This window comes from Taurulus bubalis (genome assembly GCF_910589615.1).
Source record: "Taurulus bubalis genome assembly, chromosome: 15".
NCBI lineage: Eukaryota > Metazoa > Chordata > Actinopteri > Perciformes > Cottidae > Taurulus > Taurulus bubalis.
The window spans coordinates 22,878,089-22,897,599 of record NC_136603.1 but is presented as its reverse complement, the minus strand read 5'-3'; the positions used below and the strand labels follow the sequence as shown (position 1 = coordinate 22,897,599).

The following is a 19,511-nucleotide window of genomic DNA, read 5'->3' as shown; positions in this document are numbered from 1 at the left end:
AACTTTAAATGTTTCTAAGTAACGTCACATCACATTACTACTTCGCATAGCTGACGTAACTATGGAGCAGAAGTACTTTTATACATTTTTGCCAAAACCCAACCAAGGAGTCATTTCTCTGCATGTAATGAGTGGAAATTGAACTAGTGGAAAACTGACACATGCTAAACTGACACTCGAGGGTATGAGGAGCGTCATAGTTTGAAGTGTAGGGACACTGAACAAGCTGCCATCTGACGAGTCCCATTCCAGTGAACCGGCATGATGGACCCACCAAAATGGAACAGGGCCATTTGCAATGTTATTAATGACACCTGTATCTACCCTGCAATGGCATGTACAAATGGTTGATGTGAAAAAAGGCCTATATATCGCTAAGTCAGTTGTTTGGTTGATGCTCAGCTGACATCAACGGTTTGATGGATTGCTATGAAACCTGGTACATCTATTCATGGCCTTGTGTGAATGAATTGCAACAATGTTTGTTTTCTGAAGCCTTTATCTGGGTTTATTATCAGGTCAAAATTAAAATGTCAATATTCTGGTTTAGACCAAATACCTGCAAAACGAATGACATTTCCATCAGCCTCAGCTGTAATTTGGGTTGAGCGCTAATCAGTAATCTCAACCAAGATGTAAAACAATAACATATGCATGTGTGTATATGTCAGGAGAGAGTTCAGGGGGTGTACCTCTTTGGAATTTTCATCAAGTTTGGTTGGTTTTATTCTTAAACCTTGCTTTATGGACCTAAAATGCATATTTAATCTTGTGTCATGCTGAGAGCTTTAGTTTAGTTTCCTTAATGGACACACTTTTAGACAAAACAGTCCTGTATAATAAATTCAAAAGCCCATGCATATAATACATGCTGAAAATAAGTGCACCGTATGTTTTCTATGATTTAATCTAGCGATAAAATTTGAGGTTATGACTGACAATATTTGTTTGCAATCCGGGTTTCTCATGTGGTCCACCAGGAAAATGGATTGCCCTCCCCTGCTTTAGACTCTTGAGGTCCTATTTAAAAGATATAAATAGTGCCTGGGCCCTACTAGCTAAATGCTAACGGCAACATGATGAAAATGCTAACATGCCGCTGTTGAAGAAGCCATGTTCACCGTCTTGGTTCATGTGTAACACGCTTTGTAACAGGTTTTCTCTTTAGCGCTGAACCCAAAGCACAGGAGACAGTAATGAGGTATTTCTTGATGTTCAGACACATGAAACTCCTGAAGAATACTCCCGCGGGTACTTTTACTGTGTATTGGCGCACGGTTAGATGCCCACACAGATTCATCCCCAAGTGACTGAAGCAGAAGTATGACTGTCAGACTGCTACACAGCATCAGTGTTCTCACATGAAAGGAACAAGAAGGCAATTAAATCTCTGCTTCATTTAATCCCATGACCCTACTGAAGGATTCAAGGAAAGGACTCTCCGTGTGTGTGTGTGTGTGTGTGTGTGTGTGTGTGTGTGTGTGTGTGTGTGTGTGTGTGTGTGCATGGACAATTTTCCCACTGCGTTGATGGGGTGAACATCCAGTGCGGCGCTTCCTTAATTAGATGCCTTCCTATCCGAAGCCCCGCCTCCCATCAATGGGGCCTGAAGTGACAAATGAGGCTGCCCTTCCCGTGTGACCCCCATTCCACCCGTTTCTCCGCCACCCATCTCCCTTCTGAGAGGCATTTGAAGCGCTGAACGTACGCATCAAAGGAAGGTGTGTTCCCATTTCACATTCTTATCTCTCCCAGCGCCACAGATCCCTGCAGACGTCTCTCTTCAAAGCAAGCCAAGCCACTGTTACATGAATTAAACAAGAAAAGGATATACTAACCACTATGGGTAAGCTAAAGCGGCGAGCCTGCAGCTGTATTTTTATAGAGCTGGTTTGATACAGTGGAGTTGCAGGTTGTGGATTCAGCTTTTAAGGGGTTACTGTGCAGTGTGAAGCCTGGGCGGCCAAACCGCGCTGATTTGAGGCCACATGCAGAAAATATTGCGTCAAATATTAGTGACAGCGTAGTTTCCTACACGCAGCTCTGTAAAATATGGAACCTCGTTTCTGCCCAAAAAAAAGAATAATTATGAGATAGTAAAGTCATAATTATGAGATAAAAAGTCATAATTATGAGATAAAAAGTCGAGATGGAACACATCTTCATCACATCGGAAATCCTTCTTCAAGGCAGACTTGAACCTTCTCCAGGTCCACAGGGTGCAAACAATCTCTACCTCCGTACACTGAGGGGCTGCATGCAGGAAGTGTTTACAGGAAGAAGTTCTAGTTAAGATCAGTTGTTGCAATTGCTGAGTTCCGGAGGTCAGTGAAGGTCTCATGACCTGTGTAGCTGTGAAACATCCTAGACACATTTCGACTTCATTAAGCTCATGACCCAGCCACCCCATAATTATATGGGGTGGCTGGGTCATGAGCGTGGCGGAGCGAGTGAGGTGGCATGTGTTGCTGCCTGTGCAGATTTACCGGGAGCGGAGACTGAAGGACGTTAAGAAAACGTTTAACGGTGTTGTTGACTGTTGTTGGCGGAGCCTACGGCCCACAGTAGCCTGTGCTCTGTCCCCGAATAAACCACACAATGAGCAAGATAACGTCTCGTAGCTTTCCTGACCAAGGGTCGCTACAATATGATTGAGACTCACTGTTGTTCCTATTCTCTAAATGGTATTATGTTAACACACTTCACCGCAAAGCGCCTGTCTAAACGAGTTACAATATGTGCGTTACTTTTCAACATACATAGTAGGACATCAGGGCTGTGATGACACATCTTGATTAAAGGTCGTAGCGGTAGCCCTCTTTGAGAAACATATGCAACAGCTACATTAATAGCAATGCTATTATTTGTTGAGCTAAAACGTCAACAGTTACGCTTGCATATCGTTTGCATGGTTAGACCGGCGAGGGGATGAAGAGACTTGTGAAGACAGCGCAGATAACAGGAAGGATCAGCGCCTAATTCCATAGAGGAAGATTTCATGGAGAAAACTCCATGTGCCACAGAAAATACATGTTCTATTAAAATAGCTATGCAACACTAATAGTGTGTCCAAATATAACAACAGTAGTGTTGTATCTGCTGCTCTTAAACTAATTTAAAGTATTTCAATACTTTATAACTTTAATACAGTGCATGGTTTGCGTAAAATACTATGATGTCATGTGTAAATGTGCATAAGTAAAGTTAAAACAGCCTGAAAATTGCCAAAAACTGTTTTTCTGTTCATGGCCTTGGTGTCCACTTGAAGATTACGATGCAACTGTAAATGCATGGTGTAAATCTACTGTTGAGATTAACAGAAACAAACAGAAATGGTCAAATGTTGGTTTCTGTCCTAATAAGTTAAGATGATTTAGCTTAATGAAGTATAAATCAAGTTTTCAAACTAGGAAATGTAATGTGCATAGAGTGTAATTTATTATAAATATGCTCATGCCATATTCTAATTTAAAAGCAGGCTGTGGGCCACCAGTGAGCGAAAGGATGTGCTGCTCTACTCTACAGGGAACTGCTAACTGTAATAATCTGCATCAATCCTTTGCCGACATCAAGTCAAAACCCAAAGTACATGGACTTGTTCTTGTACATTCACCCATTCATACACTGATGGGAGGGGCTAAGGTTCCACCTGCCCATCAGGAGTAACTAACATTCATTCACACATTGTAGGCGCAGCTATGGGAGCAATTTGAATGTCTTGCCCAAGGAAACATCTAAATGGACGAGCGGAGCCGGGTATCAAACCGCCGATCCTCTGATTGAAGGACGACCCTGCTCACCGCTGAGCCACAGTCAAAGCAGCCATGTTATCACTTGGATTGAGAGGTCATTTAAATTGTTGAGGTAAATTAGACGTTACCTTTGGATACGGGTACTCCTTCCCCCTGGGGTACAGGGAGCCCGTGAGCCGGGGCAGGAGCATGTTGGGGACCAGGGAATCGTTGATGGTGAGGTAGGCCAGTCTGGAGCTGTCCGGTGACCACCAGTGGGCCGCCTGCGTGTGCAACACCTCCTCTGGAACGCCAGGGGAAGACAGATCAGACCAAAGGATAGTCTGTGCTCTTCTTTTTAATCTCAGGTTGCACTTTAGTCAAGATGTTATCTAACAGCAGAGTTTTTACAGGAAAAAACATTCCAAACAAACAAGAATCACAACAGAGATGCCTGAGGTATAATCCTCTGTTTATACCAGGAGAAAACACAAACAACTCTGTGACTCAGCCAGGAGAAAATGTTGGCATTGAACGTTACAAACAATGAATATGTTTTCACAGCATTTCTACATCCATCTGTTTCTGAAACAAATGTGATTTATAGCAACATGTCTGCATTAGTGTAGATCAGAGTTATAGTATTTATCAGCGTGTGGCGCTTTTGTCGTATTAAAAGGGCATTCTGAGTTATGGATCAGGTTTAGGCAACACAACTACTTGGGTAGGTTTAGTAAAAGCATTGTACATTGTCTTTGTCTTAAAATACACAAGCTACTTTGTGTTTAACACGGGACATGAATGCCGGTCTCCTGGGTGAAGGTCCTGTGTCTGATCATCCGTCCTCCTCCACCTCAGACTTTACTGAAACGTATTTGTGATACGTCAAAAACAAATCTGTGAGAAAATACGTTTCCCTCGAAAGGGAATAATGACACTGCAGTTTTGTTTTTGTGAAAGTCATATTTAGGAGACCATTGTGTGACCAGACAAACATGGCCACTGCAAAATTATTACTTTCACTGTTTCTTTACTGCCGCCACTAAGGTTAAGAGGTCCGTGCAATAAAACGACAAAGTTAAGATTCATCACGATGAATAGATTGTTTATAGGAAACAGGGCATGAACAGTGGCCTCCTGTATCCAAGTCACACCTCATCCCTCCATCCATCCCTCCATCCCTCCATCCAACCTTCCCCTGTGAGGTTTAATAACAGTATTAACAATGTTAGCGTCTGCCTTAACCGCACAGACAAGTCAGAAGTCTGTATGTATTTTAAATACTAGAGTCCTCCAGCCCTCCTGCTTACCCTCATACAGCCAGTCAGTGATGCCGTTGAAGACGACGCCCTCCTGCCCAGAAGACGTGAGCCTCCACGAGCTGCTCTGAACATCCGTTTGGTAGTAAATGTTGTTTTCAAATACATAAATCTGTGGGACAAGTAGACAATTTATATATATATATATATATATATATATATATATTCTGACTTTGAAACACACTGTGATAATTGCTGATAGTGTATGAAACATATCCATGTATACACACAGTACATAGTACAAAACACCTACGCCTTATATCTGTACGCAGAGGGAACTGCCACCGTTAATGCATTGTATTCTTGAAGTTAACATCACAGCACAGAAGGACTGAGGAGGCGGAACATTTCTGCCGAACAAAGAGACAGCCTGGTGGCCTGATCCCACACAGAGAGCCCCCTTATTGATGAAAACACATTCTCTGAGCGTCTCATCTCCGGCGATAACACGGACGAATATGCTGCCGAGTAATGAAACTTTGTGGTGAGCGGTGTGACGCACGGCTGCAGGGCTTCGGGTTCCAACCGAGGGCAGGTAGGGAACCAGACAAATACGCTATCAAACGGTTAATTACTTTCCCCGTCTGTGCTGGAGGACATAATGGAGTGATTACTCTGAGCATAATGCTGCACGGTGGAGGCGCCCCAACACGACGTCGTCCAGCAACAGCTCCATTAGCCGGTCGCTGCTTTGGTTTTGAGGGCGTTTGTGTTTCCTCTCAAGTCCAAAAATAGACTTTTACAGAGCCTTTACCTCTGAGCAGGTAGGATTCTATGAATGCAATGAAGTATATGTCTCACAGTATTAAACTAGACGTCCTTTTCACCTTTCCGCATGCAGCAGGGGTTTGTCAAGCAGCTTATTATGTTCTCAATAATTGGAGTCATTATCGAAACCGAGGAAAAATCAACATTCCACTTACCTATTCAAATAGTTGCTTGTTTGCCCAACAAACAGTCCAAAACACAAAGATATAAAAAATATCAAATATATATTTAGATCTCTGCTTGAAAAATGGCTTAAATAATTAACACACAATGGAAACTGTTGCTGATTACTTTTCTGTCCGTCGACTAATTGCTGAATCAGCAAATCGTTTCAGCTGCACAGTTCTGCCGAGACAAAAGACCCACGTTTTTACTTTGGGCTTCCTTGTTGGAAAATAATTAGACCTCAGAAGGTGTAGAGATGTGTTGGGGTCACTGTGTTGTTGTTTACGGACCTGCATGGGTCATCAAGTGAAAATGTTTCAATCAACATATCTAATTCCTTTGAACTATCTTTGCCCCGGGATCAAATGACAAAGAAGAAGAGTCATTATTTTCATACTGACTTGCCGCTGTCCGGCCCTGTGAACTCACCAGCTGCTGGCCCTGAACGCCCCACGAGGCAAACTGGAGCACTGAGTCCGACACCTCCGGAGGATTCAGCTCCCGCACCTCTCTGGTGAAAGGACCAAGCACAAGGTGTGACACAGCGGACCGGCAGCGAGCCACAGACACCAACACGGCTCACGTTACAGCCTGCAATAGTGCCATCAATGTTGAGGCGAGTGATTAAAAAAACCAACGGAATTTTACACCGAATCATCTGAGGGATTCATTTTTGTCGACTCGTTTTTGATCTTGTGAGAAGAGTTTCTCGTTATGTGAATTCAAATAAAAGATAATACAAAGACACGTTAACTGTACCTTTGCATGTCATTGATTTATGACCGAGAAATGAAAAGGAAGTAATATTATCATGCAAGCGCTGTGTTGATGAGCTGTGATTCTGTTTCTCACCTTGTATACAGGTTGTAGATCAAGTACGAGGCCAGGAAAGAGTGCTGGAAGATCTGAAACAACACAGGAAAAACATTTTCAATATTCCTTTGTTCCTCCCCCATTAATGAGAGGAAATACTTTGGATAATGAAGACTAATAAAGTAGATTAATTACCAGAATTCTGTCAAAGTAAAAGTAAAAAACAAACATTCTGAGAGCATTTACTGATCATGTTTTTTTACCAGCTTTTCCTCAACCAGCTTTGTGTTATTTTTACTTGTTTTTGCCGCTCTGTACTTGTGCAGAATGAGGCTCTCTGTATTTAATTGGACAGTTATAACAATAACACAGCACAGATTTTGATTTTCAAGGAAGTGAGGGTGAAGAGGGAACAATGCTCGACTGGGCTCAGCTGTTGAAATGACATGAACGCTCAGAGTGAGAGTGCTGCGTTTCACACAGTGATGGGAGCTCATTATGGTTGACCTCTGATCCTTGAATCTGGCACACAAAAAATTACATTTCATCATATAATAATCCCTATCATGGTTTTATATCACATATTGCTCATATTTGCCCAGTGAACCCAAGCAATTTGAAAAGCAATTTGATCATATTGACACCTTTTTCTTCTATACTTCACATATATGGGCAGAAATGATAAAAGAGTGAACGTTGACTTTGATAGATGGACCAAACATGTAAACCGTGGATGAAATATACCACGTTCGTTTAATCATATTTCTTCAGTAAGTTCCATTTCATCATATATATATATATATATATATATATATATATATATATATATATATATATATATATATATATATATATATATATATATATATATATATATATATGACAGTTTGTATACACAGTTTGTATACTTTCTCACTGTCGTAAATACTGAAGTGCTCTGTGTAAGCTAACAATGAGGCAGAGGCAGAGCTACATTTCATTTGCTACTTCGACAACATCGCCAGTTCCACTGTGTGTTTACATTACTGAGAGCTGGCTCTGCTGTAAGGAGCACAATGTAAATAAAGAGAATATATTATATTGTCCTTGCATTGGCCGGAGGCTACAGCAGATTGAGCATCGATGGAGGGAGGAAGAGGAGAGCCATCCACAGTACCACTGACTGAAGAGAAGGCCTCAAGATAGAGGAGAGCCAAGGAGTCATGGGCGCTCCCCATCTGGATACCAGCTGGGGGCTGATCAGCCTCAGCTGGGTCACCTGGAGGAGGGTGTATTATGATCAGGCATGAAAACGGGTCAGGGGTGAAAAAGGTGAGAAGGATATTACCCCTCTAGGAGGGTCCAGGGGCATGCTCCCTCATAAGAAAAATTTAAATATTCCATATTTTAAAGCATCAATCTGATGCATTTTGAGATGCTTTTTTTGCCAACCTGGGGAGAGCTGGAGAAACTTAACTTCAGTCATGAGTCAACAATTATTATGGCCTCCTTACTAAGTATTATGCAAGCCATTTCATGCAAGCCTGTCCTGGGTCTAACATGTACAGTCAGACCCGCAAACTCATGAGGGGTGAAAAAGGTGACACCAGCGGGGCGGGGGGGGTTAGTGACGGGCGAGTCAGTGCCGAACAGCGTCACTCGTCGAGAAGCTGACAAACGATCATTATGGGTTTTAATTCTTCTTTTGTCAATACCCAAGTGTACATATATATATATATATATATATATATATATATATACGTATATATATATATATATACACACATACACTACCGTTCAAAAGTTTGGGGTCACCCAGACAAATGTTCAGCAATTTCTCGCATGGAATAGCCTTCATCTCCAAGAACAAGAACAGACTGGCGAGTTTCACATGAAAGTTCTCTTTTTCTGGCCATTTTGAGAGTATAATGGAACCCACACATGTGATGCTATGCATAGGAAGGCCAGTTGTATAGCTTCTCTCACCAGCATAACTGTTTTAAGTTGTGCTAACATAATTGCACAAGGGTTTTCTAATAATTAGTCTTCTATGCGATGAGCAAACACAATGTACCATTAGAACACTGAGTGATAGTTGCTGGAAATGGGCCTCTATACACCTATGTAGATATTTCATTAAAAACCAGACGTTTCCACCTAGAATAGTCATTTACCACATTAACAATGTATAGTGTATTTCTGATTAATTTAATGTAATCTTCATTGAAAAAAACAGTGCTTTTCTTTGAAAAATAAGGACATTTCTAAGTGACCCCAAACTTTTGACTGGTAGTGTGTGTGTGTTTATATATTTTGTAGACTTAATACTTACAATATGCAATACTGCTATACTATACTGAATATTGTTTTGCTACTACTACATTTCACTTCATAATATTACACTTATATGCCATAATATGTATAATGTACCAGCCGTCAAGTTGCTGTGTTTTCCTTCAGGAGACCGTCTAATGAGGAAGACCCCTCATGAGACGTCTTTAACTCCATCATCATCATCATCATCATCATCATCATCATCATCATCATGTATTCTTTTGAAGCTAATTGTCATTGTAAAATCTACACGCATAGCCTGTAAATCAAAATTTTATTTGAATCAAAAATGAATTTGATATAGTAGCCGGCTGGACTCAAATTCGTGTTAATGTATAATACGTCCGCATATTAGTCACCTTCAGAGTCAAAAAGGCAATGTGCGCGCACTACTTATTGAATTTTATGTCACACTTAGTTTAGTAGTAGATAAGATTGATTGATATCGTGAGACAGTGAAGAAGCGTAGTAAGTATGCAGAGCATGACTTCTGGAACTCTAACCTCATTTGTTAATTTATTTCTCAGAAAAGACCTCCAAATATCAATAAAATATACTGGAAACTATGAAGAGTCCAAATTGTGCCTGAAGCAAGTTAATTGAATAATTCATAGTTGAAGCAACACAGCCTCCAGTGTGACCTCTCCCGGTGTTTAAACATTTCAAATGGATCATTCTCCACCATACATTTAGTAAAAGCTGTCAGAAAACAAAAGTGGACATGGAAAGAACAGGATAGGAACTTTCTTTTGATTCGTTTAAAGTAAATCATTTCACATTGTGGTTAATCCATTGTTCTGTAAATTCACATAACTTGATGATTTCCTTCCTTTCACACACATCCACAATCATCTCATATCTTCCACCACTGTCTACTGCGTGTGCGATAAAATGACCGGAGAATATCCTCTTTTGCTTCAATCATTGTTCCTGAACACAATCTGCCCTGGACGATCTACTAGCCACCCGACCTTCACTCCTAATTTGGACTTCCTTCCTCTTCACTTCACACAAAAGGAAAAAAAAATATATATATATATATTTTATATTGTTACTTGACTGCTCTTCCTCTCCCCCCTCCCCAAATAAAAAAAGACATCAACATCACTCAGCAGAGAGGTGACAGCTCTGTGAGGACTCCTCGATAAGGCTGTCAGTGGCGAGAGCGGCGGATGACACGACGGAGAGAGGAACAGGCAGCGGCACGTCGGACTGTGCCGTGTGTCCGTGCTCTGTGATATCAGGGAGGCAAGAGTATTCAATCAAAATGCTTTCATATTTTGTCACGTGAAAATTAAAAGCTGCGGTGCTCAAAAGCTACCGGCAACTTTTAGGATGGAACGTTATTTTGCCCGTTAATCAATGTTCAAGCTGTGACACCTTAAATGATTATTGATGATGATTTTTTGGGGGGATTTAGATGAAAATTAATATACTTAACTATTATTTTCTAATCTATTCTATTCGACTCTATTCTATTCCTCTTGGGTGCATTCACACCCTAGATCTGTCCACTAGTGATCAAATCACCCACGACAGACGTTATGCTAGGTCTCAGCCGAGTCCCTTCCTCCCAGACCTTCAATCATCCCTTCCTCCCAGACCTTCATTCATCCCTTCCTCCAAGGCCTTCATTCATCTCTTCTTTCCAGACCTTCATTCATCCCTTCCTTCCAGGACTTCATTCATCCCTTCCTTCCAGGCCTATGTTCATCCCTTCCTTCCATACCTTCATTCATCCCTTCCTCCAAGGCTTTCATTCATCCCTTCCTTCCAGACCTTCATTCATCCCTTCCTCCAAGGCCTTCATTCATCCCTTCCTTCCAGGCCTTCATTCATCCCTTCCTTCCAGGCCTTCATTCATCCCTTCCTTCCAGGCCTTCATTCATCCCTTCCTTCCAGGCCTATATTCATCTCTTCTTTCCAGACCTTCATTCATCCCTTCCTTCCAGGCCTTCATTCATTCCTTCCTTCCAGACCTTCAATCATCCCTTCCTTCCAGGCCTTCATTCATCCCTTCCTTCCAGGCCTTCATTCATCCCTTCCTTCCAGACCTTCATTCATCCCTTCCTTCCAGGCCTATATTCATCCCTTCCTTCCAGACCTTCATTCATCCCTTCCCTCAAGGCCTTCATTCATCCCTTCCTCCAAGTCCTTCATTCATCCCTTCCTCCAAGGCCTTCATTCATCCCTTCCTTCCAGACCTTCATTCATCCCTTCCTTCCAGGCCTTCATTCATCCCTTCCTACCAGGCCTTCATTCATCCCTTCCTTCCAGGCCTATATTCATCCCTTCCTCCAAGGCTTTCATTCATCCCTTCCTTCCAGACCTTCATTCATCCCTTCCTCCAAGGCCTTCATTCATCCCTTCCTTCCAGGCCTTCATTCATCCCTTCCTTCCAGGCCTTCATTCATCCCTTCCTTCCAGGCCTTCATTCATCCCTTCCTTCCAGGCCTATATTCATCTCTTCTTTCCAGACCTTCATTCATCCCTTCCTTCCAGGCCTTCATTCATTCCTTCCTTCCAGACCTTCAATCATCCCTTCCTTCCAGGCCTTCATTCATCCCTTCCTTCCAGGCCTTCATTCATCCCTTCCTTCCAGACCTTCATTCATCCCTTCCTTCCAGGCCTATATTCATCCCTTCCTTCCAGACCTTCATTCATCCCTTCCCTCAAGGCCTTCATTCATCCCTTCCTCCAAGTCCTTCATTCATCCCTTCCTCCAAGGCCTTCATTCATCCCTTCCTTCCAGACCTTCATTCATCCCTTCCTTCCAGGCCTTCATTCATCCCTTCCTACCAGGCCTTCATTCATCCCTTCCTTCCAGGCCTATATTCATCCCTTCCTTCCAGACCTTCAATCATCCCTTCCTTCAAGGCCTTCATTCATCCCTTCCTCCAAGTCCTTCATTCATCCCTTCCTCCAAGGCCTTCATTCATCCCTTCCTTCCAGGCCTATATTCATCCCTTCCTTCCAGACCTTCATTCATCCCTTCCTCCAAGGCCTTCATTCATCCCTTCCTTCCAGACCTTCATTCATCCCTTCCTCCAAGGCCTTCATTCATTCCTTCCTTCCAGGCCTTCATTCATCCCTTCCTTCCAGACCTTCATTCATCCCTTCCTCCAAGGCCTTCATTCATCCCTTCCTTCCAGACCTTCATTCATCCCTTCCTCCAAGGCCTTCATTCATCCCTTCCTTCCAGGCCTTCATTCATCCCTTCCTTCCAGGCCTTCATTCATCCCTTCCTTCCAGGCCTATATTCATCCCTTCCTTCCAGGCCTTCATTCATCCCTTCATTCAAGGCCTTCATTCATCCCTTCCTTCCAGGCCTATATTCATCCCTTCCTTCCAGGCCTTCATTCATCCCTTCATTCAAGGCCTTCATTCATCCCTTCCTTCCAGGCCTATATTCATCTCTTCCTTCCAGACCTTCATTCATCCCTTCCTCCAAGGCTTTCATTCATCCCTTCCTTCCAGATCTTCAATTATCTCTTCCTCCCAGGCCTATATTCATCCTCCCCCGACCAGCCTGACGGCACAACATCCTCGCCCCCACTGCTTCCTCCCATCCATCCTCTACTACTCCACTTATTTCATTAAACCTCTGTAACAATTCGCCCTCAGCCTTGAATCGAGGGAGAAAAGCACAACGCTAAATTAAAAGGTCATGGGCGGATCTGTTGCCAATACCTGTAAATCGGACTGCGTAACAAATGAAAACAAAAGCACACGATCGGTTGTGAGTCTGAGTGTTATTAACAAACTAAATTCAATGCGCCAAGGCAAGACATATAACACAAACAATTAACCCCTCCCCCAAAACACAACTTAATCCCCAGCTCCCAACAGTCCAGAAGTCACTTGGCGTCCTGGAGGTAGCGTCCAGAGACGAAAGAAAATCCCCAACCCCCCCCCCCCCCCCCCAAAGTTGGCATGCACCACTCCGCGTCGGGCGGAGACGTGACGAGCGAGAGTCGCCGCGTCCACCTGCCCCGCGCTACCTTACGCAGTGCTTCCAGCCGCTGGGCCCAGGGCTTCGGCTTTCAGCGCAGACCTGTGCTGGTAAATCCACCCCCGCTGGGTTCAGAACATCCCGCAGGGCAGCCGCCGTATTGCCGTCCTGCACCCCCCGAGTGCTGTCTGCGCGCCCGAAATCCGATCGCAAAACAACAAAAACCCTCGCGTCACTTCCCCCCGGTCACCTTAAATACACATGCCAAAATAAAAGTCATAACAATAACAAATAATAAACGGTCCCATTTGAACCCGTGTCCTTGTTCAGGCCACCGATAACATTCCCGTTACAGCAATTGAGTATAAAAGAAAATAAACAACAAAGTTTCTTCTTTTAGTAGTGCTGTACCCGAGGCAGACCTATGCGATCTTTACACCTTTACAACCACTGTTGCATGGTCCTTGCTGGTGAAGTCACCATTCAATACCACTCAGGTTTATCACCAAGTGCTTTACAGACTAACAAAGGACACAACTAGAACACAATGCAGCTTTTAAAGTGAGGCCGGCCTGGAGGTAGTTCTGGGACCTATTGGGACATGTTTAATTGGCAAAGCATGTGGTTCATTCAGCGGTTTCTGTTTCACCATTGACCTCCTGAATGCTTTTGCAGCTGACGAATAATTGTGGTGTTTGCTTATTTACACACTACAACTGCATTGACATGCTTTTCTGAATGAATCAAAAGGACACTCTGGTGCTCTTTATGTTCTGCACGGAAAGCTGCTGAGCTTTAAAAAAAAAGAAGAAGCAGAATAAGTGTAAAGCTTTGACGCAGCAGTACAGTGCAGCGGAGAGCTTTGCATGATTATGATGAATTCATGAGACAACTTGAGACAGTGGTCGCAGCAGCAGGCCATTACTCTCCATAGATTCAGGCTGTCACATTGATGATTAACACATCTGCTGGCACCTCGAAAAAAACCTGCCGTCTCCATCCCATCAAGCTCACAAAGCTCATTATCAAGCCCGCTTAGTTCGCAGACACCGAGATTGTTCCCGCGGCCAATCGCATTACTCGTACACGAAAGAGCGTAGGGGGGAGGCAAGCAATTTCCCCGGTATTAGACACGGGGACAACAATGTGTTTCTGGTGCGATAAATGGCACGTGCTACATTTAGAACTGCGTCCGCGCAACATAAAAAAAAAAAGTAGTGTGAGGTTCTGCAGCATCACAAAGTCACAGCTGCCGGTCTCTTTTCCAACAGAAACCGAGGGGAGGTAAAATGAAAAGGACTCGTGGGGTTAAACCCTGTGACCAACACCGAACTCTGTCTTAAACCCTTGAAAACTGTGGAGCCCATATGGCAGATATTGCTATACAAATGTATAATTCACTTCTTCATGTACTCATAACCAGCAACATATAGACTGATATTTACACATCTGAACACACAACTCATATTATATTCATTTATTATAACACCAAAATGATTCAAATAGCCCTAGTGGTTGCAGAGATACACCTTTTTTTGCTTGGATATGACATTTTCGAGCACAGGCCTAAAAATAGGTGGGCTTTCAAAAGACACTAAATGCCCCCCCTTCATTTGTTGTATCATTCACTTGTTTCCACCAGGATGCCGTCAGCATGGAGCTGGAGGCAGATGGACGTGATGGAACTTCAGCAGAGTGAATTCATGGATTGATACAATGAGTCGTATTTCGTAAATCAAATTAAAGTGAAAATGAACCGTAAAGTAGAAACCTTCCATCTTAACGTTGATTTCATACCCTGATAATACCCTTTATTGGTACATTAATGCATTCACCTGCATTCGTTTGATGATCAATACAGAATACTACCACAGAATGTACTCTTGTTTATCATTATTGTATGAATAACTGCAATATGATCGCCGCACTGCTCAAATGTACACATCATAAGTACTGTATGTAAACCAATGTTTCTGTATCCTGGACAGACATCGGTGCAGTCAGAAGGGAGCCGGAGAGCCGTCATTACCTTCCAATAAATCAATGTTTAATTAGGCTTACAGTACATGTCGTCACACGGATGCCCCACCGGGGGACTGTGCAGAATGCAGCATTCACAACTGATTCCCAACTCTACTGATGCAATAAGTTCTTCAATTATCAAGGTGCCGCCGGCTGAGTGTACAAGACTGCCGTTAACCTCATTATTCAATAATTAGTTGTGGGTTTTTAGGAGCGAGACGCAGCAACAGCGGCAGCGGGTCCTGGTTGGTCTGAGCGCTGTCTGCTGTCCGCCTTAATTCTTTGTATTTTGTGGTTTAGCTCGACGTTATCTTCATGTACTACTCGTTTGTTTTCTAATGTATGTTTTGTGGGAAACATCATTGCTGCCGGGAAGACGTGATCTCACAGAAGAAAAAAAGTAAAATGACCACGAACACAATGTAGTGAGGTTAAAGAATGTAACGCGAGGCTAAACTACATTGTTAGGTTAGACATTATTAATTAAAATGACTGTGTTTGTTACCAGTGAAAACATTGACCAAAGTTTAATTAACTATCAATGTACCATGTATAAATCATGCAGTGTTTCCCTTCTGTTAGTTGATCCGATGAAGAGGCGATTCTGTGGATCACACGTCTGCACCATCAGGCCTCTACACACCCGGCAGAAGACTTTGCTACGCTATATATACACCAGGTGCAATGATATTCATGGTAATCATAATCAGCACCTTATCATAACCATCTGATGCATTCTCAGCTTGAGGGTTCATTTCAGCTGATTTCTAAATGCTGAAAGGAACAGCGTCAGAAGTATGTTTTCCTGTAATCACAACAACTCCCTTTGTGATCTTTTTAAATGAATCCCCTCTCCCTACAGGTGGTTCCCTGGCTAACAAGTGACTCTCCACGCCGCGATGCTAATGAGATCCCAGGATTGTGTATACATCCTGCTTCTATCTTTAGACCCGCACCTTAGAGGCCAGAGGCCCTTATCTCTCCTGCATGATTGCATCACATAGCTCAGCTTTATGGGATTAACACAAAGGACACAAAGAGTTACTGATGAATGTGATTATATTGAATAATATGTTGGAATACAGCCGCAGTGCTGCAGTAAGCAATGAAAATATTATAGAACAAAAACGAAAGAGCTGAAAGGAAAATATCGTCAAATTCCACCTTTTTTGCACCTTTTGTGGTCACACTTTTGAAGTAGCCATGAGCCTTGAAAGTCAAAAGACAGCCAGCAGGATTTACTTCTATTGCATGAGTTTCTACGACTACCTGTCCAAATCCGTCTTGTCTTATCCAGACTGATTTTAGAAAGGTTGAATAGCGGGAAAAACAAATGGAAGGGGAAGATCTCAGTCCGGCTGATTGTCTGCTAAGATCAGATTTCAAAGAGTAGAGGTGCTGAGCAGAATCCATGCTGCTTCTACCAGAGCGCTGTGAGGACAACAACAGTCTGAGGACACACTTTCACTCTTTCACTTTCACTTTTTGCTGCTTCGCCCCAAACATCCCAATGTAAGCCTTTATGTAACGGAGGAGTTCTTCACCACGACCTGACAGCATGGATGTATGATGAGAACAGCTTCCAGCTGCTAAGTTACAACCCCTTCTCCCTCCTGACTCATCACCTACTGCAGCTTGGCCTCTGCCCCTCAGCTTCCTGAAACCAAGGCACCAAGGCACCTTTAGCACCTGATGAGCTGCACCGGGCTTTCAAGTGACTCCGATGTAAACCCACCTGGGTCTGATGCCGTGCACAGCGCTGTGAGGTTGGGATGGTCACACAAACACAGGACACTCACACTATTGTCCATTCTAGACACACATTGTCACATTCATAGAAATGAAAACATATGCACTTTAATATTTTCAGAATAAATAATGTAACTTTTCACCTTAGTAAATGAGAAGGTGAGAAAGCAGTTTGTTCCCATTAGTAAATTACACCAATGTGCCGTACCGTGTGTATGAATAATTGCTTCATAAGTATCTGGAATATTCCAAAGGTTAAACTAATTCAATGTCAGATGTGTGATATATGATGCAGCTAAGTACTATTTATCCAAATACTGTCTCTGTAAATACAGCTAAATTACCTTCTGTGGCCTCTTGGAGATGGTTGTTTACATTTCAGCAGATTACACCTTGAACAAATTACTAATTGTATTTGAGGAAGATGGCAAGATGTAAAATGTCTTTCTCCACTCCACACATGTTGATTTATTATTTCAATATTGCTGAGGAATGTCAACGTCAGACCGACAGTGTCCACCACTTTGGTCCAAAATGAAACATCCCAACATGTTGATGAACTGCAATGATGTTTATGCAGATATTCATGGTCCTTTAGTGCCACCAGCAGGATAACATGTGTGCTTTTGAGTGAAATGTCTCAACAACCTTTAGACAGAGTGTCATGAATGTAGGCTGATTAATAATAACTCCCCCGACTTTCATCTAGCGCCACCATGAGGTCAAAAATGAACTTTTTCCAAGACATTTTCCAAACTGATGTATCTACAGCACTTGCTGCCATCCAACCCAGTGCAGCATCAGCATGGACTATTAGGTCTATTACACGCTTTGGCGCAAAGCGATGCACATTGTTGCATCCCAGCAGTCCTGCAACACGTGTCGACATAAACTACCAAAGTTACTGAGTTAGGTTTAGGCAACAAAACTAGGTGTTTATGTTTCGGAAAAGATGGTTGTAGACCTCTGCGGTCTACTGTATATGGTTCATGACTACGTGGATAACCAATAACATGATTTAGTGGGATATCAACACTTTTTTGTAGGTTTAGCTACGAATGTTGAGAACAGCCTGAAATAACACACTATCAATATATATATCCTGTAGCTCTGAAGAGCTCACACTCTATTATGCACTTCCTTGGGTCCTCAGCAATTCATCTGCTCAGTGTAAAGTGGATCGGATGAACGGGTGTTGAGGAAATCAAAAGGACAGACATATGGAACGAGACTCGCTCCATTATAGTTAGATCGGAGAAGTCATTTACTAGTTTGTATTGTCCATTGACATTTTTGAAATTGGCTCCCTCTCTTCAAAATGCTGCCTCATATTATTCATTGCAGTCATTTGAATTATATCTGCCTGAGTAACATAGATACAAAACTATTCCACCTCTGTACCAGAATCTGCTCACGACAATAGCAAATGCTGAAATGGTGAAATGGAAAGTGCTGTGGATCAGCAGTTGAGCAGCAGCCCATACAGAGCCGATCGGCCTGATTATCGTGTCTGAGCACATTCCCTCAGCATGCACAAACAATCCTCCATCTCCATCTCTGCTGGGTAAACACCATGTTAAATGCTGAAGCAGACCTGCAGTGGCTGGGCCACACAAGTCACTGTTTGTTTTGTGCTATTGGCATTTTAGAAGAAGACATGCTGGGACTGATGGGAGCTCAGAGAGCCGATCCTCAATGACGCCACCATTGAGGTGGGATTCATTCGTGTTTCGTCAACCAATGAATCCCGATAAAAGGATATACATTAACTTTTGTATCACTGTGGGATATATCAAACTTGTTATAGCTAATAAGAATGGGAAAACGACAACAATGATGTAAACTGTATTCTACTGCTGTATGTTCCTGTTTGTTCTGTCTGAAATAAACTGACAGAAGTGGAAAAAGCAATCTCAATATTTTATTCAGACCACATTTTCCTGCTTTTATCTGAACACGTTTCTCATTTTCCCTGATTATTTCCATTTGTCCACTTAGCATTTACTTCTGCACCTGCTGGCCGAATTAATTTCCTTCATCACCGCCGCAAATGACAATATGTTTACATTACATGCAGTTAAGGCTTTCTACAGCAGCCTCATTTAGTCAAAGGGTAACTTTGATATGTTTGAACCTGTGTTTTTCTGTCTCAGTGACTAATGGGAACAAATTGGTCCGGTGTTGAGGGAGAACGCTCACGCTGCAATGTAATCATATCTGGGCTAAAAATGCTTATTGCCACTCAACAATAGGGACAACGTAAGAGTTTCACTCACAGGAAGGTCTTGATCTGCAATCTGGCGAGGTGATGGGTTTGTTGTGTTGGAGCACTGAAAGTGTAGCTTAGTGTTGTGTTGCCATGTCTGAATATTCATGGTGATTGTGACCACGTTGATGAGGTCTTTGAGTTGAATGGCCGTGTGGATTTGCGTATACGGATGAGGTGCTACTGCAAGATGAAGAGCGAGAGAGCGGGGTAGAGAGAGAGCGAGGTAGAGAGAGAGAGAGAGAGAGCGAGAGCGAGAGAGCTGCAAGGCCACAAAGCTCGGAGAGCCGGATGCTGCTCCTGTGTGGATGTGACCCTATGCACCACAGAGGAAGAATGCTGTACAGAGTGGGACTCATCGCTGCCTGATATTCAATCTTCACAGGAGACTCACCTTGAGCGAGGCACACAAT

At 42.8% G+C, this 19,511-nt stretch overlaps 1 protein-coding gene across 1 annotated transcript in view; it reads right to left on the bottom strand.

Moving 5' to 3' along the window:
* Positions 1–19,511, bottom strand: part of LOC306747468 (inactive dipeptidyl peptidase 10-like) — a gene marked incomplete at both ends in the record, with an annotated part of 118,397 nt that overhangs the window by 16,861 nt on the left and 82,025 nt on the right. The window contains 4 exons of the mRNA XM_079230525.1: positions 3,881–4,035; positions 5,042–5,162; positions 6,413–6,494; positions 6,836–6,888. Coding sequence (XP_079086651.1) covers positions 3,881–4,035; positions 5,042–5,162; positions 6,413–6,494; positions 6,836–6,888 — 411 coding nt within the window. The remainder of the gene's footprint in view (positions 1–3,880; positions 4,036–5,041; positions 5,163–6,412; positions 6,495–6,835; positions 6,889–19,511) is intronic.